The sequence below is a fragment of the Artemia sp. Qi Xiang Cuo genome, chromosome 1, assembly GCF_049724085.1.
Source record: "Artemia sp. Qi Xiang Cuo chromosome 1, ASM4972408v1, whole genome shotgun sequence".
NCBI lineage: Eukaryota > Metazoa > Arthropoda > Branchiopoda > Anostraca > Artemiidae > Artemia > Artemia sp. Qi Xiang Cuo.
Window position 1 is genome coordinate 32,952,569 of NC_142794.1, and position 19,073 is coordinate 32,971,641.

Below are 19,073 nucleotides of genomic sequence, written 5' to 3' on the forward strand. Positions count from 1 at the left end.
CAAGAGAAGTGGTCTTTTTACCTGAATCCTAACGATAAATTTACCAATTGGAGAAACATTTCGGGGGGATTGAAGCTGCACAAATATTGGTGTAGAACATTCTTAAGTAGTAAATTTTGGGCAATGAGTCTTCCTGGGTTACGTCTTACTTTGATTAAGGACAAGGAAGTCAAATATGAAGGCATGTATTCTAGTCTCATTGAGTTTTGTATTCAGTTTTATGAGGTTATCTTTTTGACAGAGTGGTTGGCTTATCAATGGACAAGTATATTAGTTTTATCTAGGTTGTTTGTTTGCTTAAGTTTGCATTGTAATATGCTGGGTGAAATTCGCCAGGTTGAGTTTAGCGTGGTTGAATTTCATCGTGGCTTTAATGCTTTGGGGCTGAACTCTAGTCGGCTAGATTTTGTATTGGTGGATTTTGCAGGATTTAGTTTTTCTAGGCTGAATTTTGTATGGATTGGATTTTGTGTTTATTGGACTCACATTAATTTAATTTTGTCTAAGTTTGTTTTTTATTTTCTAGTGACTTTTGGCCCACAGATTTTCTAACATGTGCACCAACTTAAGAAAGCCGCACTTATTACTAACACTAGCACTATCATTGTTTACAAGCACAGTTAATACTTCCGAAGTCAAAAAAGAAGAAAAAGGATCCATCTTTAGTCCCTTATTTAGGCAATTGGATGCCAGCAGTGCAAGCAGTGCTAGCAGCGCAACTGCAACATCTGCTGCACTAGCTGCTGCTTCTATTCTAGTCATGGTGGCAATGATTTTGCAAATCATCTTACTTGGTATTCAAGGTGGTAAAATTAAGAAACTCTACAAAGGTGGATACATCGACAACAGTAACTATAACGATGGATACAGTTATGATAGTCAATATGCAGCTAGGTAAAAAATTTACTCAGTTTTTGTAGCAGTAAGCCCAATAGGGATAGACCAGTTGGTTAGGTTCGTATAAGAAGATGGGGGTCGTTGCGTTGTGCTCCAACAAAAATCCCGACCACTGAGGATTTTTCTACAAGTATCTTTCATTTGAAATGTAATGTTTTTTTGTATTTTTTAATCCTTGAGATCTCCCTTAAAAATTTTACGCCTCTAGTGGTAAATTTTGCGTACGCGCCTGTGAATCATCCCGTGAATCATTAATATTTAAAAATTGACTTTAATAGACCTTACATTCAAAAATTCTCTGGATGAATATTCCCACCCGAATTGGGATTAACCCGCCATCTTAAAAGTTAAATATAATCTTAATTCACACTGTTAGTGCTTTTTCATCTTAGTTGTGGTATACTACTACTACTACTATTAACAACTCACCTCAGCACCAAGCCGCCTGAGGCCAACACAGCTATGCACGCTCCTCCTCTATCCCAATCTATTCCAAGCCTCCCTTTTTACACTCTTCCACAAAGTTCCCATTTCCCTTAAATCTTTCTTTATGACATCCTCCCACCCCAGACGAGGACGAACTGCTCTCCGTTTAGCCCTAGACCGTTGGCCGAAAAGAACAATCTTCGGCACTCTGTCATCCTTCATCTGCACAACGTGTCCTAGCCATCTCAACCTTTCTTTCATTATAGCCCTATAGAGTGGTATTGAACCACAATTTTCGTACAGCCTATTGTTTGAAATACGGTCAGTCAGCCGCGTACCCAGAACAATCCGTAGGCGATTTCTCTGGATAAAATCTAGCAAATCTTCATCCGCTTTTCGAAGAGCCCATGCTTCAGAGTCATATTTGACTACTGTTTTTGATTACATATTTGACTACTGTAGTTGTGGTATAACAGTATCAATATGGTCAATAAACATAAATTGAACGTGGGATTTTGACTAATGAAAAGTAATAATTATTGCGTTGTTGACGTAGTTTAGTAATTATAAGGCATATGCTGCACCAGATTTGAAAGTGCAAAAAAAAAAAGAAGACAGTTATCCCTCAACATCACACGTTTTCAAAATGCTTCTTTACATTTTCTTATTTGGCTTTATCAATGCAGCCAGGTGTGTGAACAGTGCTTCAAGGGGGCTTTCAGCTAGCTTATCAGATTCATATTCGGTTCACTGGAATATCCCATCGATTGGATGGGGTGGTGCAACAGCAGCTTTGTTTGAAATAAAACTAATAAAATTGGGTGTAATAGCCTTGATATTGTTACTAGTCCTCGTATTAGAATCTATTGGTGCAATAATTGCCGGTAGAAACTTTGCGAAAAATGAAGCCTATGTTTTTTATGACGATTCAAATTACAAACGAAGTGAAAGCACAAAGCACAGTGGTATTGTTTTAAGTAGTTTTTTAACATCAAGCTTGGAAAAGTGGGACAGAAACAAAGAAACTCTAAGGTATGGCTTAATTGATATTTAACATAGAAAACTAGCAATGGTCACATGCCTGGGGCAAGTTTATCACTTCAAGATCAGCTTGTAGCCCAATAGAAATATTAGGTGTGACTTTTTCTCCATTTGTTTGGGGGGGGGAACTGTTAAGCCTTGGCTCAGGTTTTGGCATGCATAATAATTCTTGAAATATAAGTTTTCGCCTTTTAGATTCAGTCAAGGAGCATGTGTGCTTCAGACTAGGTAGCATGTAATAGCTATAGGCTTACGCTTTTTTTGGAGGGGGGGGGATGGAGCTCATAATTTCTAATTTAATTCTATGTCAGTCTCATCACATGTTACAAAGCTAAGTATTTCTTGATGATGTAGAGTACTCTGAAGTTTTTTTTGTGGGGGTATTGCCCCTTAAGAAAATCTCCAAGGGTGTTTCTGGCCTCAATTGCAGGATTCTTAAAAAGTGAAAAGCTCCTGAGTGTACAAATTAACATAGTGAACATATATGCTAGGTTACATGTCCTTGAATTTTGCCATTACGACTAAATTACCGTTTGAAATATACTTTCCAAAATATGCTTGCATGTCTGGTCAACATACCCTTGAAGCTAAGGTCAGTAAAACTGGTATGAATCTTCATTAAAAGTAGTAACCACTATCACAAATAAACAATTCGAAATTCAAGTGAATTCATCAGAACTTTGCAGCTATCAGCAAAGTTAAAACAGAAATTAATTTATCTTTATGCTTATGCATCGTACTCCCATGTCGTCTCCTTATTCCTTTCCTTGCTAATATCATCGTCTCTTTATCCCCTATTACTTGCTAATATCATCGTCTCTTTATCCCCTATTACTTGCTAATATCTGGACCCAAAAGCATCTAAAGTTTGGATAATAACCTGCCGATTCCAGTGTCGTATGAAATCCAATAGATAAGGCAGCGTAAATTATATTATATCCCTGAGAACCTATGAACCTGTGGAGCTCTCTATGTACTCCCTAGAAACTGGATTTGCTTTAGGAGCAGATCTTCTATATTTTTTTTTTTTTTTTTTTTAATTATAGTTATCAGCTAAGATTTGTTCCTATTTTCTTTAACTTATATTAATGATTCACGTTATCCTAGCTTAACATTTTTGGATGTCATGTCTTGGGTGTTGTCAAATCTCATGGATGCCGAAATAAGCAAGCTGCTGCCCTGACTTTAGAGAAAAAAAAAGACTGACCTGGGTAGCGAAAACCTAACTTCATTTTTACTGGACTTTACGCATGGAAGCTGGGCAGTGATTGGAAGTCACCAGCTTTGTAGTGAAAATAAATTTGTAGCTTCATGCTGATCTATTGTGCCGGAGATTAGTTATGGGGTCAAGCTACATCAAGTATTTTTAGGTGACTTGCCAAGTCAAATTAATTGTATTCCAATTTAGTCTTGGCACCACAATGGTGTTAAGCCCCTATATTATTTTCTTGCAAAAGAAAAAAAAATCCTTGTAAAACTTTTAAATTGATGTTATATTGTTTATTTTGAATAACACTTAAAAGTTCAAATTTTATTTTAGATTAATTTATGAATATTTATACTTTTTTTTATCATGCCTAATAGTTTGATCTTTAAACAGAAGCCATTTCTTTTTTTTCACAGCTGTTTTTCAATAAGTGCTATAGGAGTTGAACATCACGGTGGCACTAAAATCAGATTGAAATAGAACTAAATGTTTTAATTAGTTTTTATTTTGATCCTCTCTACTTTGTTCTTAATCTAACTTTACTTATCAGATTTACTTTTTTTTCTATACTTAATCTTTTATAGACTATGAAGATGTTTACTGCTGTCACTTTCTTTGTTGTTACTTTCTACATGAAAGGAGCAAGTTGTTCAGACCTTCTCGAGGAAGTGGATTTAGAGGACTCTCGAACTTACACTGTAAAAAACACCACAAATGATATATACTCAATAGCTGTAGCCGGGGTTACCCTCAGTGTAATTGCAATAGTAGCGATAATAATAATTATCATAAGCCTATTGGCAACAGGCCATGCCAGAAAAGCAGGTGGAGTATGGGGTAGTCTTTGCAATCAAGGATATGGATATTCTTATGGTGTTAGTCCGTCGTATACTGGCTATTCTGGGTATTCTAAGACTTCTCGGTAAGAAACTACTACTACTACTACTACTAACAATTCACTGCAGCACCAAGCCACCCGAGGAAAACACAGTCACACACGCTCCAACTCACCCCAATCTATTTAAAGCTTTACTTTTTACCTCCTACCACAAAGTTCTAATTTACTTTAATTCTTTCCTTTTGAACTCTTCTCCCGCACCCCCCTTCCCTTCAGGGAAGATCCACCCTATGATAGCCAAAAAGCACGATCTTTGGCAATTTTTCATTGGTAAAACTTGGCCTAGCACTAGCCACCTTAACCTTTCTTTTATTTTAGCCCTACTAAGTGGGATTGAACCAGATTTTGAGCATCGATTATTGTTTGATGTTTGGTCATTCGAACGAATGCCTAGGACAAGTCTTAGACAAATCATATTCCACGGCCTTTCGCAGCGCCCACGTTCCAGAACCATACTCGACTAGTGTCCTTACCGTTGCTTCTAATATTCAAATCTTCCTGTCACAGACTTGTCTTCTTATGGCCATTATTTCTTAATCAAGGGAACTGTTGAATTGTCATCAATTGTTTTTTTGTTTTTTTTTGCTAAAGCTTAAGTGTTAAAAACGTAGCTGATTGTGTATTAGATCTACACACAGTGTTTAATCGAGACAGAAAGTAACATTCAGCTACTGTTAAGAATTTCACAATAATGGGATTCAAGTTCACGGTTACTCCGGTGACACTACGGTCATTCCAGTTAGCCTGTGACAAACTACTACTACTAACAACTCACCGCAGCACCAAACCGCTTGAGGCTGACACAGCTACATACGCTCCTTCCCCATCCAAATCTCTTCAAAGCCTTACTCTTTGCACCCTCCCAGTAAGCTTCTATTTCCCTTAGATATTTCCTTACGACATCCTCCCACCACAACCGAGGACAACCTGCTTTTCTTTTAGCCCTAGATGGTTGACCAATAAGGACAATCTTTGGCAATCTATTGCATATCATTCCTTTAAGCATCATCAAGATTGTTTATGATTAAGTTCTGCTTAAAGTTTAAAGACATTCAGATATGGAAGTCCAAAAACCCCGGGCATTAGCCCAGGTGGCGTTCCGACACCTTCTCAATGGGTTGGATGTAGCTTAGGAAATTTTACCCGGATTCTCTGAGACCTTATAAGATTAGAAAAACTAGACCTTCTTTCGGGTTTTACCACAATTTATATTAACTTGATTTTTACTAGTGCCTCTCTGCATTTTACACAAGTCCCTCCTCAATTCCACGTAACATAGAACAGGGTTACGCATTCGTTTCGTTTTCATTGTTTTCTCTCTTTCTCTTCCAAATTTCTTTAGTCTCATCTTTACCGATAGCAAGCGTATATGCAACTTCAACATTCTAGATCTTTACGATGCAGTGGAGATCTAAATCACTTGATAGCAATGAGCAGCAAAATTTAATTGTTCTGCTCAATATTTTCATTGCAAAAACCGAAATGGTGCTTGTAAAGATGAATTTTATCGATTTAATTCCAACTACGATTTTAATAAATGGTGCCATCATAATCTCCATGGTTTAAAACCTGAACCTCAGTTTTGGAATCCCTTCCTCTTGTATAAGCCCTCCCAGTCCTCTTAGAAATTTCATAAATCGTCCGCTGACTATCAGAACCAGCAGGCTGCTGCAACATCGTATACACATGTTTCATGGATCAATTCAAACGTCTTGATCAAATCAACGTGCTTTTTGTAGATTCGTCTTGATAACGCTATCATAAAACGTTATTTTTTTGGGACTATTTCTGGAGTTGGAAGGCTGGGAAGCATGATCATCTCCATGGTTTTTAATGTTCTTCAGTTTTCTAAAATCTCTGTAAAAAATTCAAGATATTGTACGGATCTAACAGAACAATATTTTTCATTATAAAATTAAATTTAGAGAATTTGATAACACCTGAAACCCCTCAACTAGGACAGAGCAAACCCACTATCAAAAAAGGCTTTTTGTTGTTTACTGTATTTAAGAACCCAAAGGAGACCTGCAAACGGTCCGTAATCATTTGTCAACTTAATCTGCAATCTCGATTAATTTGTTTTTCATATAGGCCACACCAATTGGGCCTCTTCTGAAGGAAAAATACTATACAAATAAAACCATTAGATTTCTTATTTTACATTATTTCAAAATATCGCAGACACTTTCCTGACAATGCACTCTCCCCTCCCCCTTCCTAGAAAGTTCAAGATATAGTCCTAATAATTGGTTTCTCTTATAATTGATACGTCATAGGTTCTTTGTTGAAATGGGTTTTGAAGTTTCGATTTGAATAAATTTAGTTTCACCTTAGTGAGAGCTATAAAATTCTGAATATAAATATTATTTGAAATGGCTACACTATAATCATTATTCTTAAGTAATCATATCCTAGATTAATAATTCCATTGTTTTAATTTCTTCTTTTAGTTTTTTTTTCTATATTCCTATGGCTATTTCTGGGACCTTCAGGGGGAATGTGCGCTGTCAGAAAAGTGACCATAATATTTAGAAATAATGTAAAACAAGGAATCTATGGAACTACTTTTATTTGTATAGCCTGTTTTCTTCAGAAAAGGGCAGCCTCCGAATTTTTAACGTTCTTCTTTTTCCTTTCTTTTTGGAATTCTAGAAGTTCAAAATTCTTTGCTGCAATGTGGTAAAAAAGTTACGATAACAATAACACTAATATCTGTTAATTGTGTAATGCATCTTAAATTCTTTTATTGTCCTACAGCTTCCTAAAATCTCTGTATATTTCATTCAGGGTAATATATCATAAGTTACTAAATTTGTATCTACCTCAAAAATGCTAAGGATAGTATCCCGTGCACTCTTTATGTAACAAAATGTCTTTAAAAGGAAAGTTTAAGAGAGATGCGAAGTAAAGAATATATTTAATGCCCCGTTTTAGCAAACACTCTTATTGACTTATACAGTTTCGTCGCCTAAGTCGGACAAAGATTTTTTTTTTAGGTTCAGCGTCTACATTTTTAAAACCAAAAAAACGATCAAAGATTAACTTCTTAATAACAGAATTTTTCTGATGAAAGTAAATAGGGAAGTTGAAACTTAAAACGAACAAATTGACTGCTATGTAGCGTTTGAAAAATATTTTTGAAAAAAAAACGTTTTAAATCAGCTAGCTCGTTTCAAATAAAGTGCTTTACTTAAAACTAGGCTTGCTTCAGTTTTTTAGAGCATTAACAATATAAAGTAAACTTTTTTGCAAGCAGGTATCCAAGATTTTTGTTCGGGGGGGGGGTTACCCGATTTTTTTCCCAATTTTTTTATAGCATCTTTTTTCTGGTAAGGTTTTGTCTTTACAGGTATTTTTTAGACTAATTTTCGACGCGGTCAAAAATTTCGGGGAGGGGGTTCAAAGCGGGTACCCCCCCCCCCTGGATACGGCCTTGCTTTTTTGATTACATGGGTGGTAAAAGACTATACAGAGTCTTCTAAACTAGTATTTTATCTTCTGCAGGCCCCATAGGGATTTTTTGCTCCTAACTCTGTTTTGCTGTGCAGACTTTGTGTTTTCAATAAGGCGGACTAGCCGGAATTATCCAACGATACGGTGTCGTACTGGATTCTGGATTAGGGCTGATTCAGTATCAAAGCCAGTAAATAACAACAGATGGCGCACAACTATTCAAATATCAGTCATTCGCACATTGAACGCCTTAAATACGATTTTCAGTGTTAAGATTAAAGTTTACGTGTCTATGCGTAAATTCTAGTTTCATCAGGTGACAACTAATTAATAACTTTTTGGAAAGTTATCACACTCTTTACTTGAAAACTATCGGAACTCAAGTTTGTTTTTAATTGACCATAAATCGTAAAACTTAGAAGAGTTTCATTTAATTTCTTCCTTCACTGAACTTAATAAGTTTTGGGTTTTTGTTACTAAGATTGAGAACACTTTGTTCAAACAAGGAATACTCTCTTTCTAAGATATGGTAAGATATAGTTTTAATATCACAAGTTCCATTTCCAAACCGTTTCTGTCAATGTTCTCAAGAACAAAATAGAATAATGAGAAAGCGGATTAAACCAAATGATAGAAATCGGGTTGGGTTGAGAGGGTGTCCGGCTTTAAATATATGTTTTTAAAAAACAATGCTAATTGTGCCTTATCAATTTCCGTAGCCAACTTATTTTGCTTTATAAAGCCCTTTTTTTTCAGCCGATTTATATTTGCTATGTGGCCGAATACCACAAAGCGTTTAGCTAGTCTATTCGTTTTTATGTTTATTTGATAATTTTTTAAATTTTGTCTTTAATTTTCTTGTTAACCCTGTACTTGTGACTAAAGTAAATTATTGTGCTTACTATCCAATAAAGTTCAAAAATTTTCTTGTAATATTAGGAAGAGTTAGAAATTCTTTAATTTTATGCTATCCAAGTGCACCTCGGTTCAAAGTTAGATGGCAACGAACCCTTGTTACCACATAACTTTTCTGGAAAAAATACTAAAACTGCCTAAAAACAAAATATGTTTTTTATTTTCATTGCATTTTTATTTCCCCTTTGGGTCTAAATTGTTATCGCTTTGTTGCAACTAGCATTGATTCCTCTTTTACTCACGCTAAAATTTAATTTAAGTGTATCTAAATATAGAACTGGATGACCAAAACGTTTAATTTTTACATTAATAGTGACTGAGTGACAACCTGACACGGTTAAACGTTGCTTAAGTGAGTGAGCTATTAACAAATTACTCGACATAGACCGTACTATTCTACAGAGGAGCAACAGAGTTCATGCATCGGAGAAGAAATGTGCTGATTTTGATAGCTGGTTACTGATGGCTTATATGTTATGCGATTTGACAATTCGCTTAAACCTTTTCGCTTTTGATAATTCCAATTTAAACTATATATTGTAATCTAAATCTAGGATGGCCAACATCGTCTACAATTCTTTTTAGTGTGACAATTAAATAAAAAAAAAACAAGTTTTTTAAACTGAAAGTAAGGAGCGACATTAAAACTTAAAACGAACAGAAATTATTCTGTATATGAAAGGGGCTGTCCCCTCCTCAACGCTTCGCTCTTTACGCTAAAGTTTTTTATTGTTTTAAAAAATAAAGTTGTGAGACAGAGTCAAACTTTAGCGTAAAGAGTGCGGCGTTGCGGAGGGGACAGTCCCTTCTATATACGGAATAATTTCTGTTCGTTATATGTTTTAATGTCGCTCCTTACTTTCAGTTGAAAAGACTGATGTTTTTATATTTAATTTAATGTCGTTTTTAATTTAATTCAGATTTTATGTTCATAAAAATTTTAATTTCCTTTTTATAATTGTATTTATTAACAAATTAACTTACTTAAATAACTTCTATATTCGTATATTTTTATTCTTGAAAAAAATACAAAGTTGAAGATTTTTGAAGATATGAGCTTGAAACCTATTTAATAGGGTTTTCTGATACGCTGAATCTGACGGTGTGATTTTCATTAAAATTCTTTCACTTGTAGGGGATGTTTCCCCCCTCTTTAAAAAATCGAGTAAATTTTCTCAGGCTCGTAGCCTTTGATGATTAATACTAAATTTAATAAAATCTATATATGTAGGTTCATCATTATATACACAATATTTTTATACATTTAGTGACATCAAAATTCCGTTTTTCAAAGTTTAGATTACTATTGAGCCGTATCGCTTGTTTTTTTATTGTTGTTTTTTTTATTACGTATATGTTATTACGTATATGAGGGGGTTCTCCCCTTAGTCAATACCACGCTCTTTACGTTAAAAGTTAAAAAGAAATTTGATTCACAAACCCCTGAATCACAAAGGCCGTTTAATTAGAATAGATAGCTCTTTTGAAAGCACTAAAAAAAACTGTAGCGTAAAGAGCGAGGTATTGACTTGGGGAGAACCTCACATACGTTATAATTTCTGTTCGTTTTAAGTTCTAATATTCCTTCTTACATTTCAGTTGAAAAAACTTGTTTTTTTTTATTTAATTTCTGATCGTTTTTTAAATTATTCTTGGAAATCCGGTGCCCCCTTCATAGAAATGTCCCTTACCCCAAAGAAACATCCTCCACGGAAATATTCTCCAGAGTAACCCCCTCCTCTAGCCCCCCCCCCCTCCAGAAAAAATCCTTCCTGAAAATGGTTGTATACTTCCCAATACCCAATAAAGAAGGCGGGCAAGGCCGGCGCCCCCTTCCTGGCAATTTCCCTTCCCCCATGAAAACTTCCTTCATGAACAGATCCTCCAACATAACCACCGACCCACCCTTCCCTCCCACTACGAGAAAAAAAAAAACCTCCTGAAAACTTCTGTATGCTTCCCAATAACCAATACTATATGTTAACATTGGGTAAAGTTCATAAATTTTTGCCCTCCCTCTTGGAACTTTGGGGGATTAAGTCATCCTAAAAGACATATTTATCATATTTTCGGCCATGCTGAACAAAATGGCTATCTCAAAATTTTGATCGGGTGACTTTGGGAAAAAAATAAGCGTGGGAGGGGGCCTAGTTGCTCTCCATTTTTTTGGTCACTTAAAAAGGGCACTAGAATTTTTAATTTCCGTTCCAATGAGCCCCCCCACGATATTCTACGACCACTGAGTCGATACGATCACCCCTGGGGAAAAAAACAAAAAAAAACAAATAAACATGCATCCGTGATCTTTCTTCTGGCAAAAAATGTAAAGTTCCACATTTTTGTAGATAAGAGCTTGAAACCTCTACAGTAGGGTTCTCTGATACGCTGAATATGATGGTGTGATTTTTATTAAGGTTCTATAACTTTTAGGGGGTCTTTCACCCTTTTTTCGAAAATCAGCCAAATTTTCTCAGGCGCGTAACTTTTGATGGGTAGCACTAAACTTGATGAAAGTTATATATTTGAAATCAGCATTGAAATCTGATTCTTTTGATGTATCTATTGGTATCAAAAACCCGTTTTCTAGAGTTTCGGTTACCATTGAGCCGGGTCGCTCCATACTTACAGTTCGTTAACCCGAACTGTTTGACCAAGCATCATTGTTTTGGATCAGTGCCTTTGCTCACTATCAATACACATGTGCATGTATGGCGGATATTAGAAACTCCACCAGAAGTGCCAAATACGAACCAAAATGATCGTAAAATCCTGATGCTACCCTACAAAGAGCAGCTTTCTTTGGCTGTCCGTAAAACATTAAGAAAAGGCATAAGATACCACTTTCCATTTCAATAACTCCACCTTCAGTGGGAAAGGCCTCTGAATAGTTAAAAATGATGTCGTGGAATCACTTTCATCCAAGACCATTTCACGTTCCTTTTGTTTTGAATTTGCTACCTCTGGCATAGTTTCTAATACCCACCACACCAGACATGCGTAAGTGCATTGACAGTACATAAGCGCATTGGTCCAAATCAGTGATACTTCCGTGTACTATTTTTGAAATGACCGTAATACTTGTGAGCCATGTTCACCACCCTGAAATTGTTCGAGGAGCAACGTATTTTGTTGAATACATTGTAAAGCTTGATTTGCCTTTTTCTGTATTTCAAGTTTATTATTCGTCTACTGAAGATTCAAATCTTCTAAAACTGCTGATCTCAGTCTCAATCAAGACGACATGGGAGTAGACGAGGTACCATATGCTAACATTGTATTTTCAGTTTTGTTTTCTGGAACAAGAATCTTGTATATTTTGCAGGCTTCTAACTATGTCTTGCATCTTTTGTGCGTGTTAGGTGTCTTTCCCCTCTTTGGTGGGGCTAAAAACTTGCCTGTTTGGTGGTCTTGGTGGAAACGAGTGCTAAATGTTATGTAGTTCATTGGATGCAGCGCTTTCTGTTGTAGCCTAGATCATTAGCATAATCTTGGGCTTTGGTTAGAATTAAGGAGCCAGAGCCATCGCAAGGCAATTTTTGCGGAATCTACCATTTTGTGGTGTTGTTTCTATATATTAGTTTTATGAGTTCTTCTAAAATTCTAATTTTAAACTTTGTCTTTTGTGCACGTCCAGAGGCAACGATGAAATTGATTGGAGCGCTATGAACATTGTTGAATACATTGCAATGCTTGAAGAGGTTTGGCGTAAATTTGACGTACAGGACCTTGAATGCCAAAAACGTCTTATATGCGAGCTACATCAAGATGAAGAAACTTTTGGAGGAATTGCAACTAACATTGTCTCGATGTTTAAGTAAGTATAATTCATCAAATAGATCCCGTCCAATCGAAATACAGCCTACAAAGCAGGTTGTGGCTTATAATTTTTGCAAAGCTGACTTGTGGCTAGTAAAACCCGGTTTTACCATAAGTATGTGCTACCATCTATCTTTGCTGAGGATGAGTGTATTGTCATTGGCTGCTCCTTATCCTATGAAATAAAAAAACAATATTTTTGCTGTTTAGATCTTAATTTTCTGATCTTGCATTATTCTGCTCAGGTATTAGTTTTTCACCTAGTTAAAGTGCTGAGCCTCAGAAGTCACTGATCTCAGTCAAAAATGCTTAAATCTTAATTTAAAAACTAAATCAAAACAAATAAGACATTTGACAGAAAACTAGATAATGTTTCCATTAGTCTTTAGAAACTGATCAGATCAGAATGAATTTTCATTTTTCAAAAAAAAACAAAAAAACAACGGCCTAAGAAGTAAGATCAGAATTCTCAGAATTTCTTAAAAAATCGTCTTTTGGCTGTATATTGACTAGCCTCCGTTCAATTCTTGTCTGATGTAGATATCTAAGTAAGATATATAAGCTTGACAAATACTTAGATTATTGATCAGGAACTGTTGCACGGCAAAATCATGGAAAGTTGTAGTCAGGTGAATAAAACATCTAGGAATTGATCAGCAGTCCCAATTAAGTCTACCTTAATAATGCACGAAACTGTAGAGGTAGAATGAGTAATTTTTTCCATCTGTTTATGAAGATAATAAGAGATATTTTAACTGGTTTTCGAAATCTGTTCTTTTTTTGAATGAAAATAAAAAAAAGATATGATTCTCAAAATTGAGAGGGTATTAAGTTGTAACTTTTAAGGCGCGTTGATGGGGTTTTCAAACTATATCAAAAGGCACTGCGTTTGTTCAGTTTGTCAAAATGGCGTATCTGCAGTATCTTAAGAAGGGCTAAGGATATCAAGTGTAAAATTTCAGGACATGCCGAGGAGGATATTGAACTAAATCACAAGGCACTGTGTGCATTCAAGTCGTCAAAATGGGGTATCTGCAATATCTAGAAAACACCTAGGGGTATGAAGTTTAAACCCTCAGCAGAGGGGGACAATGAATCAAATACAAAAACACAATGGGCAGGTAGGTTGTCAAGATTAAGTTGAAACTTAAATGAAATCCTGAGAGAGACGTTGAACTAAATAAAAAGATACTATGCGTATCCCGGTGATCAAAATGACGTATCTGGAATATCTCAGGAACGGTAGAACGATATTAAATTAAACTTTCAGGGAATGCTCAAGAGGATTCTGGATTATTCCAAATTAAAAGACGCTAGGTGCATAAAGGTTGTCAAGAGAGTGCATCCGCAATATCTCAGGAGCTGCTGAAGGTATTAAACTGAAACTTTCAGGGAATGCTAAGGGAGATGTTGAACTAAACCAAGACATATTTTTTTCATATATTTTGTCCAGAGTATCTGAAAGATCTTAGGAGCGACTAAAAGTCTTAAGTTGAAACTTTCAGATAGTGTTGAAGGGTGATGTTGAACTAAATCAAAAGACACTATGGGCACACAGGCTGTGAAAATGACGTATTTCAAATATTTCAGTGACTGTTAAGGATATTTAAATGAAACTCTTAGGGGATGTCAAGGGGAATGTTGAGCTAGATCAAAAGACATTATGTGCAACCAGGCTGTCAAAAGGCCTGAGCTACAGTGTCCCACGAGCTTCTAAGGGTATTAAGTGGAAATTTTCAGAGAACAACGAAGAGGATGTTTAAATTATCAAAAGACATAACATGCATCCAGGTTCTCAAAATGACCTCTTTTCCGCACCACACTTATTAAACGCTCGTGTCAAAGTCACAACCCCAAAGACATAAGGTCAAAATTATGAGATGACCATTTTGTTAAAAACAGTTCAAAGGCTTAACAAAAATATATCTAGAAGTAACATAACCCCCACAAACCCTAAATTAAGCAAGTTTCTGATCGTTTGCACATAGATTTCACAATAGATAAAGTGGACTTGTTTGATCCTGCGTGACTGATTAACTAGAAACTTTTTATAATCCTTCTTTGACCCAAGAAAACCACGCATTTTGTTGAGAGGGGAGAGAGGTCTTAAACTGGCCCAAAAAAAATCTTTGTTCCTAATTAGTTGTATTTCAAAAGACTTATTACAGATTGTTCACTAGGTCAAGATTACTAGAGCTTCCCGAAATCGTGCTCTGAAAATGATACCCGTAACTGGTTAAATCAAAATACATTGTGTGGACTGGATTTTTCCAATCATTAAATTATCCTAAGGGTGGTTTAAGGGACTGATTAAAAAATTTGAAAGAATATTCGAGGTAAATTTGATTTATAATTTTGACTTTTGGGGGAACGTAAAAAGCAAGTCTGCCAAATTTTGGGAACGGCTTGGTGCATTGAGTTGATTCTTTCATGCGCTGTTGGAGAAATGAGTTTATCGACCAAAAGAGAGTCGAACTATTTATTAAAATATATAAGACCTTTTTTTTAGTTTTTGCGTAGTTTGGGCTCTAAAATTGTGCATTGAAGTTTTGACAAAAATTGTTGTTTTCAATTTCTGACCTACTTTATGTAGGTTCGAAGGGAAGTCCTATGGTTTACGGGCCGTTGAGGGGTATGTCAGGCTCTTCTACGAATGGCCTTGGGTCTTAGAAAGGGCAGAATAAGCATTATTTTTAAGAAAATCAAATGATGAGGCCAGATAAAAAAAATGGAAAAATATAAGAAAAAAACAACAACAAAACCAACAAGTCAACGCTATTGTGTCATATTTCGTAAGTGTATGTGCCTACTTGTGTCTGATTCGGTCTGTGGCTTAAGAGCGGCCGTACTTAAAATGTTGGTCATTAAATTCGATTTTGTGTTATCCAAACCTTGATGAACTCGTGGCCTGTACATAATTAAGAGACATTTATTTTGATATTAAGCAAGGATAGCTTTAGGATAATGTAAGTTATATTTATACTATCATAAATCATAAGATACATCAAACATACGACTTTTAAGCAAACTCAAACTCAAAGCACACAACATGGGAATTGTTTCAATGGGGTGGGTGCAGTAGGATGTATATATTTTTAGAAACGACCCTTGGAAAAAAAACTCCACACATATTGCATGAAAAATATCATATATTAAAGAATAACTGTAAATAATTTTTTTTATTTTAACAGGAAGGACTGAGACTGATCCTTCCCTCCTATGTATATATCTTGTCTATATCATCACTTTTTTATATCCTTTTCAGCTATTTCCATTACTTGTCACTTATAAAGCTTCCTGGAGGCTTACAAGATGTCTTCGCTGAATATATGAATGCAGCAGAGCAAGGAAGAAGTAAGACGAATAACTGTTCGAAGGTCTTTAATGCCTGTACCTTTTCAATGAAAGAAATATATAGAAAATATTTTCCAAAGGGAAATAGCCTAGAAGAATAATATGGGGTCAAAATGTTATTGGTGACCGGTGAAAAACAAACGGGATGATTTCTGTGTATTTAACATAATTTATTAATAATTTATTAGGATGTTGTGTCGTATTTTGTCGTATTTTTTCTTAATAAAATTGCACGCATAATGTAGCGGATATATTTAAGAATACCAGGGTTATCAATTATTGTCAGTATGTTTATATTTTATGGTTTCACATTTCAAAGGTTTTATAGCCTGAAATTTGTGTTATTTCTGCTGAAAATTAACTGCGGTACTATAGCTTCTGTAGACAGCATAGCGGCGCAAGCTTCTCCTCCAGTCTATTCTCTTTAAAAATTAAGTCTTAACTCCCTCCTACAATGCTTATACTTCATTAAGCCTTTTCTTGAAACCTCTTTCCAGGCCATTCAAAGCTTTCTGTGCTTATTTAAACCCCAGGTGATTAATTGACAAAATGTTGAACTTCCAATTACCTGTCATCATTCTTCTCTTAACCATCTCAAAATTCCTTCCATTAATCACTAAAAAGCAGAATTGAACCACCTTTTAGCGAAACCTATTATTTGATAGATAATACCTAAAAATCTGTTTGAATAATTCATCTTGAAAACATATAGTATAACTTCCTCTACATTTCAGAGTCCCCCAGGTTTCAGTGCCCAGCAATAACTGACCATGATAAGTACTGTGACTTCTTAAGGATTTTCTTATACTTCCACCTTATTTCAACTGCAAAAATGCCCCCTTGCATGTTTGCTGTTGTGCTTATAAAATCTTCTCTATGTCCAGCGGTCTTGTTATTAAGGCATCATAGGTAAGTATAGCTACACACTCAACCAATTAAACGTTCCCTGACACGAAGTTTTCTTCCTATTCTAAGTAGATTCTTAATATTGATTTTTAAACCTTTTCTTGAACCTTGATTTTTCACAACGCACAACAGCTGCATTACTTTTTTGACTAGGGGACACAAATAATTTGTATAATCTAAGTAGGATTATCCAGATTTTTTTTTTTGGGGGGGGGTATAAAAAGATTTTTTCCGGCGGGTACGAAAAAACTCCTAAAAACGCATAAGAAATTGTTTATGCTTATTTTAACTACGTTTTTACGGGTTGGATAAACATTTTGAGGGGGAGTCAAACCCCCTAACCCCCATGGATACGGCCTTCAATCTAAGTCTAAGAAGGTTTTAACTTACCCTTAATACAAATGTATGATTCATCTTAGAGATGGACCAAATAATATATTAAACTTCATAGTTTTATTTTGCATCACAGCTTGATTATGTAAAATTAAAAATCAGTTACAACCCCCCCCTTGGTAAGTTCTCCCTAGACCATTCCTTCCTCGCTGAAAATTCCCACTGGAAAGTTCCCCTTAACTTCGTTGGAATTTCTTATTTTGTATTTAGTTCCTGATCGTTTTATCAAATAATGCCCAGAATTCCCCACCTCTTTTGTGGAGATTTCCCCGCAAAATACCTCGTACCATGGAAATATCTTCTATAAAAAATTCCGTATATTTCCCAAAAAAAGAATACAGCCTTTCCTCTCCTCCACGTGTAAAGTTTCCCCCGAAAACTTTCCTCCTCACAAAAAATTCTTCCAGTGGATCTTTTTTAAATTAAAAGAAACTAAAAAGGATCAATTATAACTAATCTAATTAGATTAAGATTTATGGTAAAATAGAAAAAAAAACAAATTTAAATAGGCTATGTGTTTTCCTTTTTCTTCTATATCTTACAGCTTTCAATGTAAAGTGTGTTATTAGTAATCTTTCATATGTAGATGAGTTTCGTAAAAAGAAGTAGAATCCTGGGCAAGTTTTATAAATTACTGGTTGTTTACACCATTATATTTTCTTCTGCAAATGGCTTTGATTTGATTAGTGATTATAGGACGCCTTTAAAGAGAAGAAACTCAAGTCTTCGAGAGACAAATTATCAACAGAAATTAGCTGCAATCGGCAAGACCATGATGTTGTCTAGTTTTTTGTTTTTTTATGTGTCATAAGAAATATCATGTATCAATATGTCATATGACATAGCTATTATAAAATCTAACCAAAGGGATGCCATAAATATTTCGAAGAAACTTAAGCATTTACACCATGGCGTCAAACGCAGGTAAATGAAGTTACCTACCGCGACTCATCAAAAGCAAGGGGAATGGTTGTTACGATTAATAAATTAATCAAGATAAATGTTTTAAAAGATATCTTCACCCCTGCCCAGTCAACTCAAACTAGAGACCACTAAAAAAAATGATGAGAAATCTCGGCTGCAACAGAGAGAAAGTGACTTCTTCACTCAACAACCCCTCTCAGTAAGAAGTAACTTGTCCAACTCTCAATGTCAGTTAAAAGTTTCAACAGAAGTTCTGATGGAGGTAAGTCTAGTTTCAGCTGTTGACTCCAAAGGGATATTAAATAAAAAAAAACAAGTTTTTTTAATTGAAACTAAGGAACGACGTTAAAACTTAAAACGAACAGAAATTATTCCGTATATGAAAAGGGCTGTCCCCTCATCAACGCCTCGCTCTTTACGCTAAAGTTTTTTATTGTTAAAAAAAATAGAGCTGTGAGAAAGTCAAACTTTAGAGTAAAGAACGAAGCGTTGAGGAGGGGACAGTCCCTTTCATATACAGAATAATTTCTGTTCGTTTTAAGTTTTACCGTCGTTCCTTACTTTCAGTTAAAAAAACTTGTTTTTTTTTTATTTAATTTTTGAACATTTTTGAATTAATGCAGGTTTTGATTTTGGCTCACCGTACATGAATGATTAAAAAAAAATTTCATATTAATTGTAATTTCATTTGGTTAAATGGCTTTCTCGAGGGTTTTTTAATTTTATTTACGAACGTTTTTATTAGTAATAAATATACATAACCTACGAATTATCTTACTCAATGAACTTCTATATTCATAGATTTTTAATACGTATATTAGGGGGTTTGTCCCCTAGTCAATA

The 19,073-nt window shown here is 35.2% G+C and overlaps 1 protein-coding gene across 3 annotated transcripts in view; it reads left to right on the top strand.

The window, feature by feature from the left end:
- Nucleotides 1-16,260, top strand: part of LOC148956213 (uncharacterized) — a 29,476-nt gene extending 13,216 nt beyond the window's left edge. Inside the window, exons 2-4 of one of the 3 annotated variants that reach the window (XM_089098349.1) lie at nt 527-894; nt 12,472-12,651; nt 15,919-16,260. In XM_089098349.1, the coding sequence (XP_088954475.1) occupies nt 554-894; nt 12,472-12,651; nt 15,919-16,108 (711 nt within the window). In that variant the 5' untranslated portion in view covers nt 527-553 and the 3' untranslated portion in view covers nt 16,109-16,260. Of the gene's footprint in view, nt 1-526; nt 895-1,969; nt 2,356-4,143; nt 4,494-12,471; nt 12,652-15,918 lie in introns of those variants that run through there. The other 2 variants (XM_089098275.1, XM_089098421.1) reach the window with 2 other exon arrangements.
- The last annotated feature ends 2,813 nt before the right edge of the window (nt 16,261-19,073 follow it).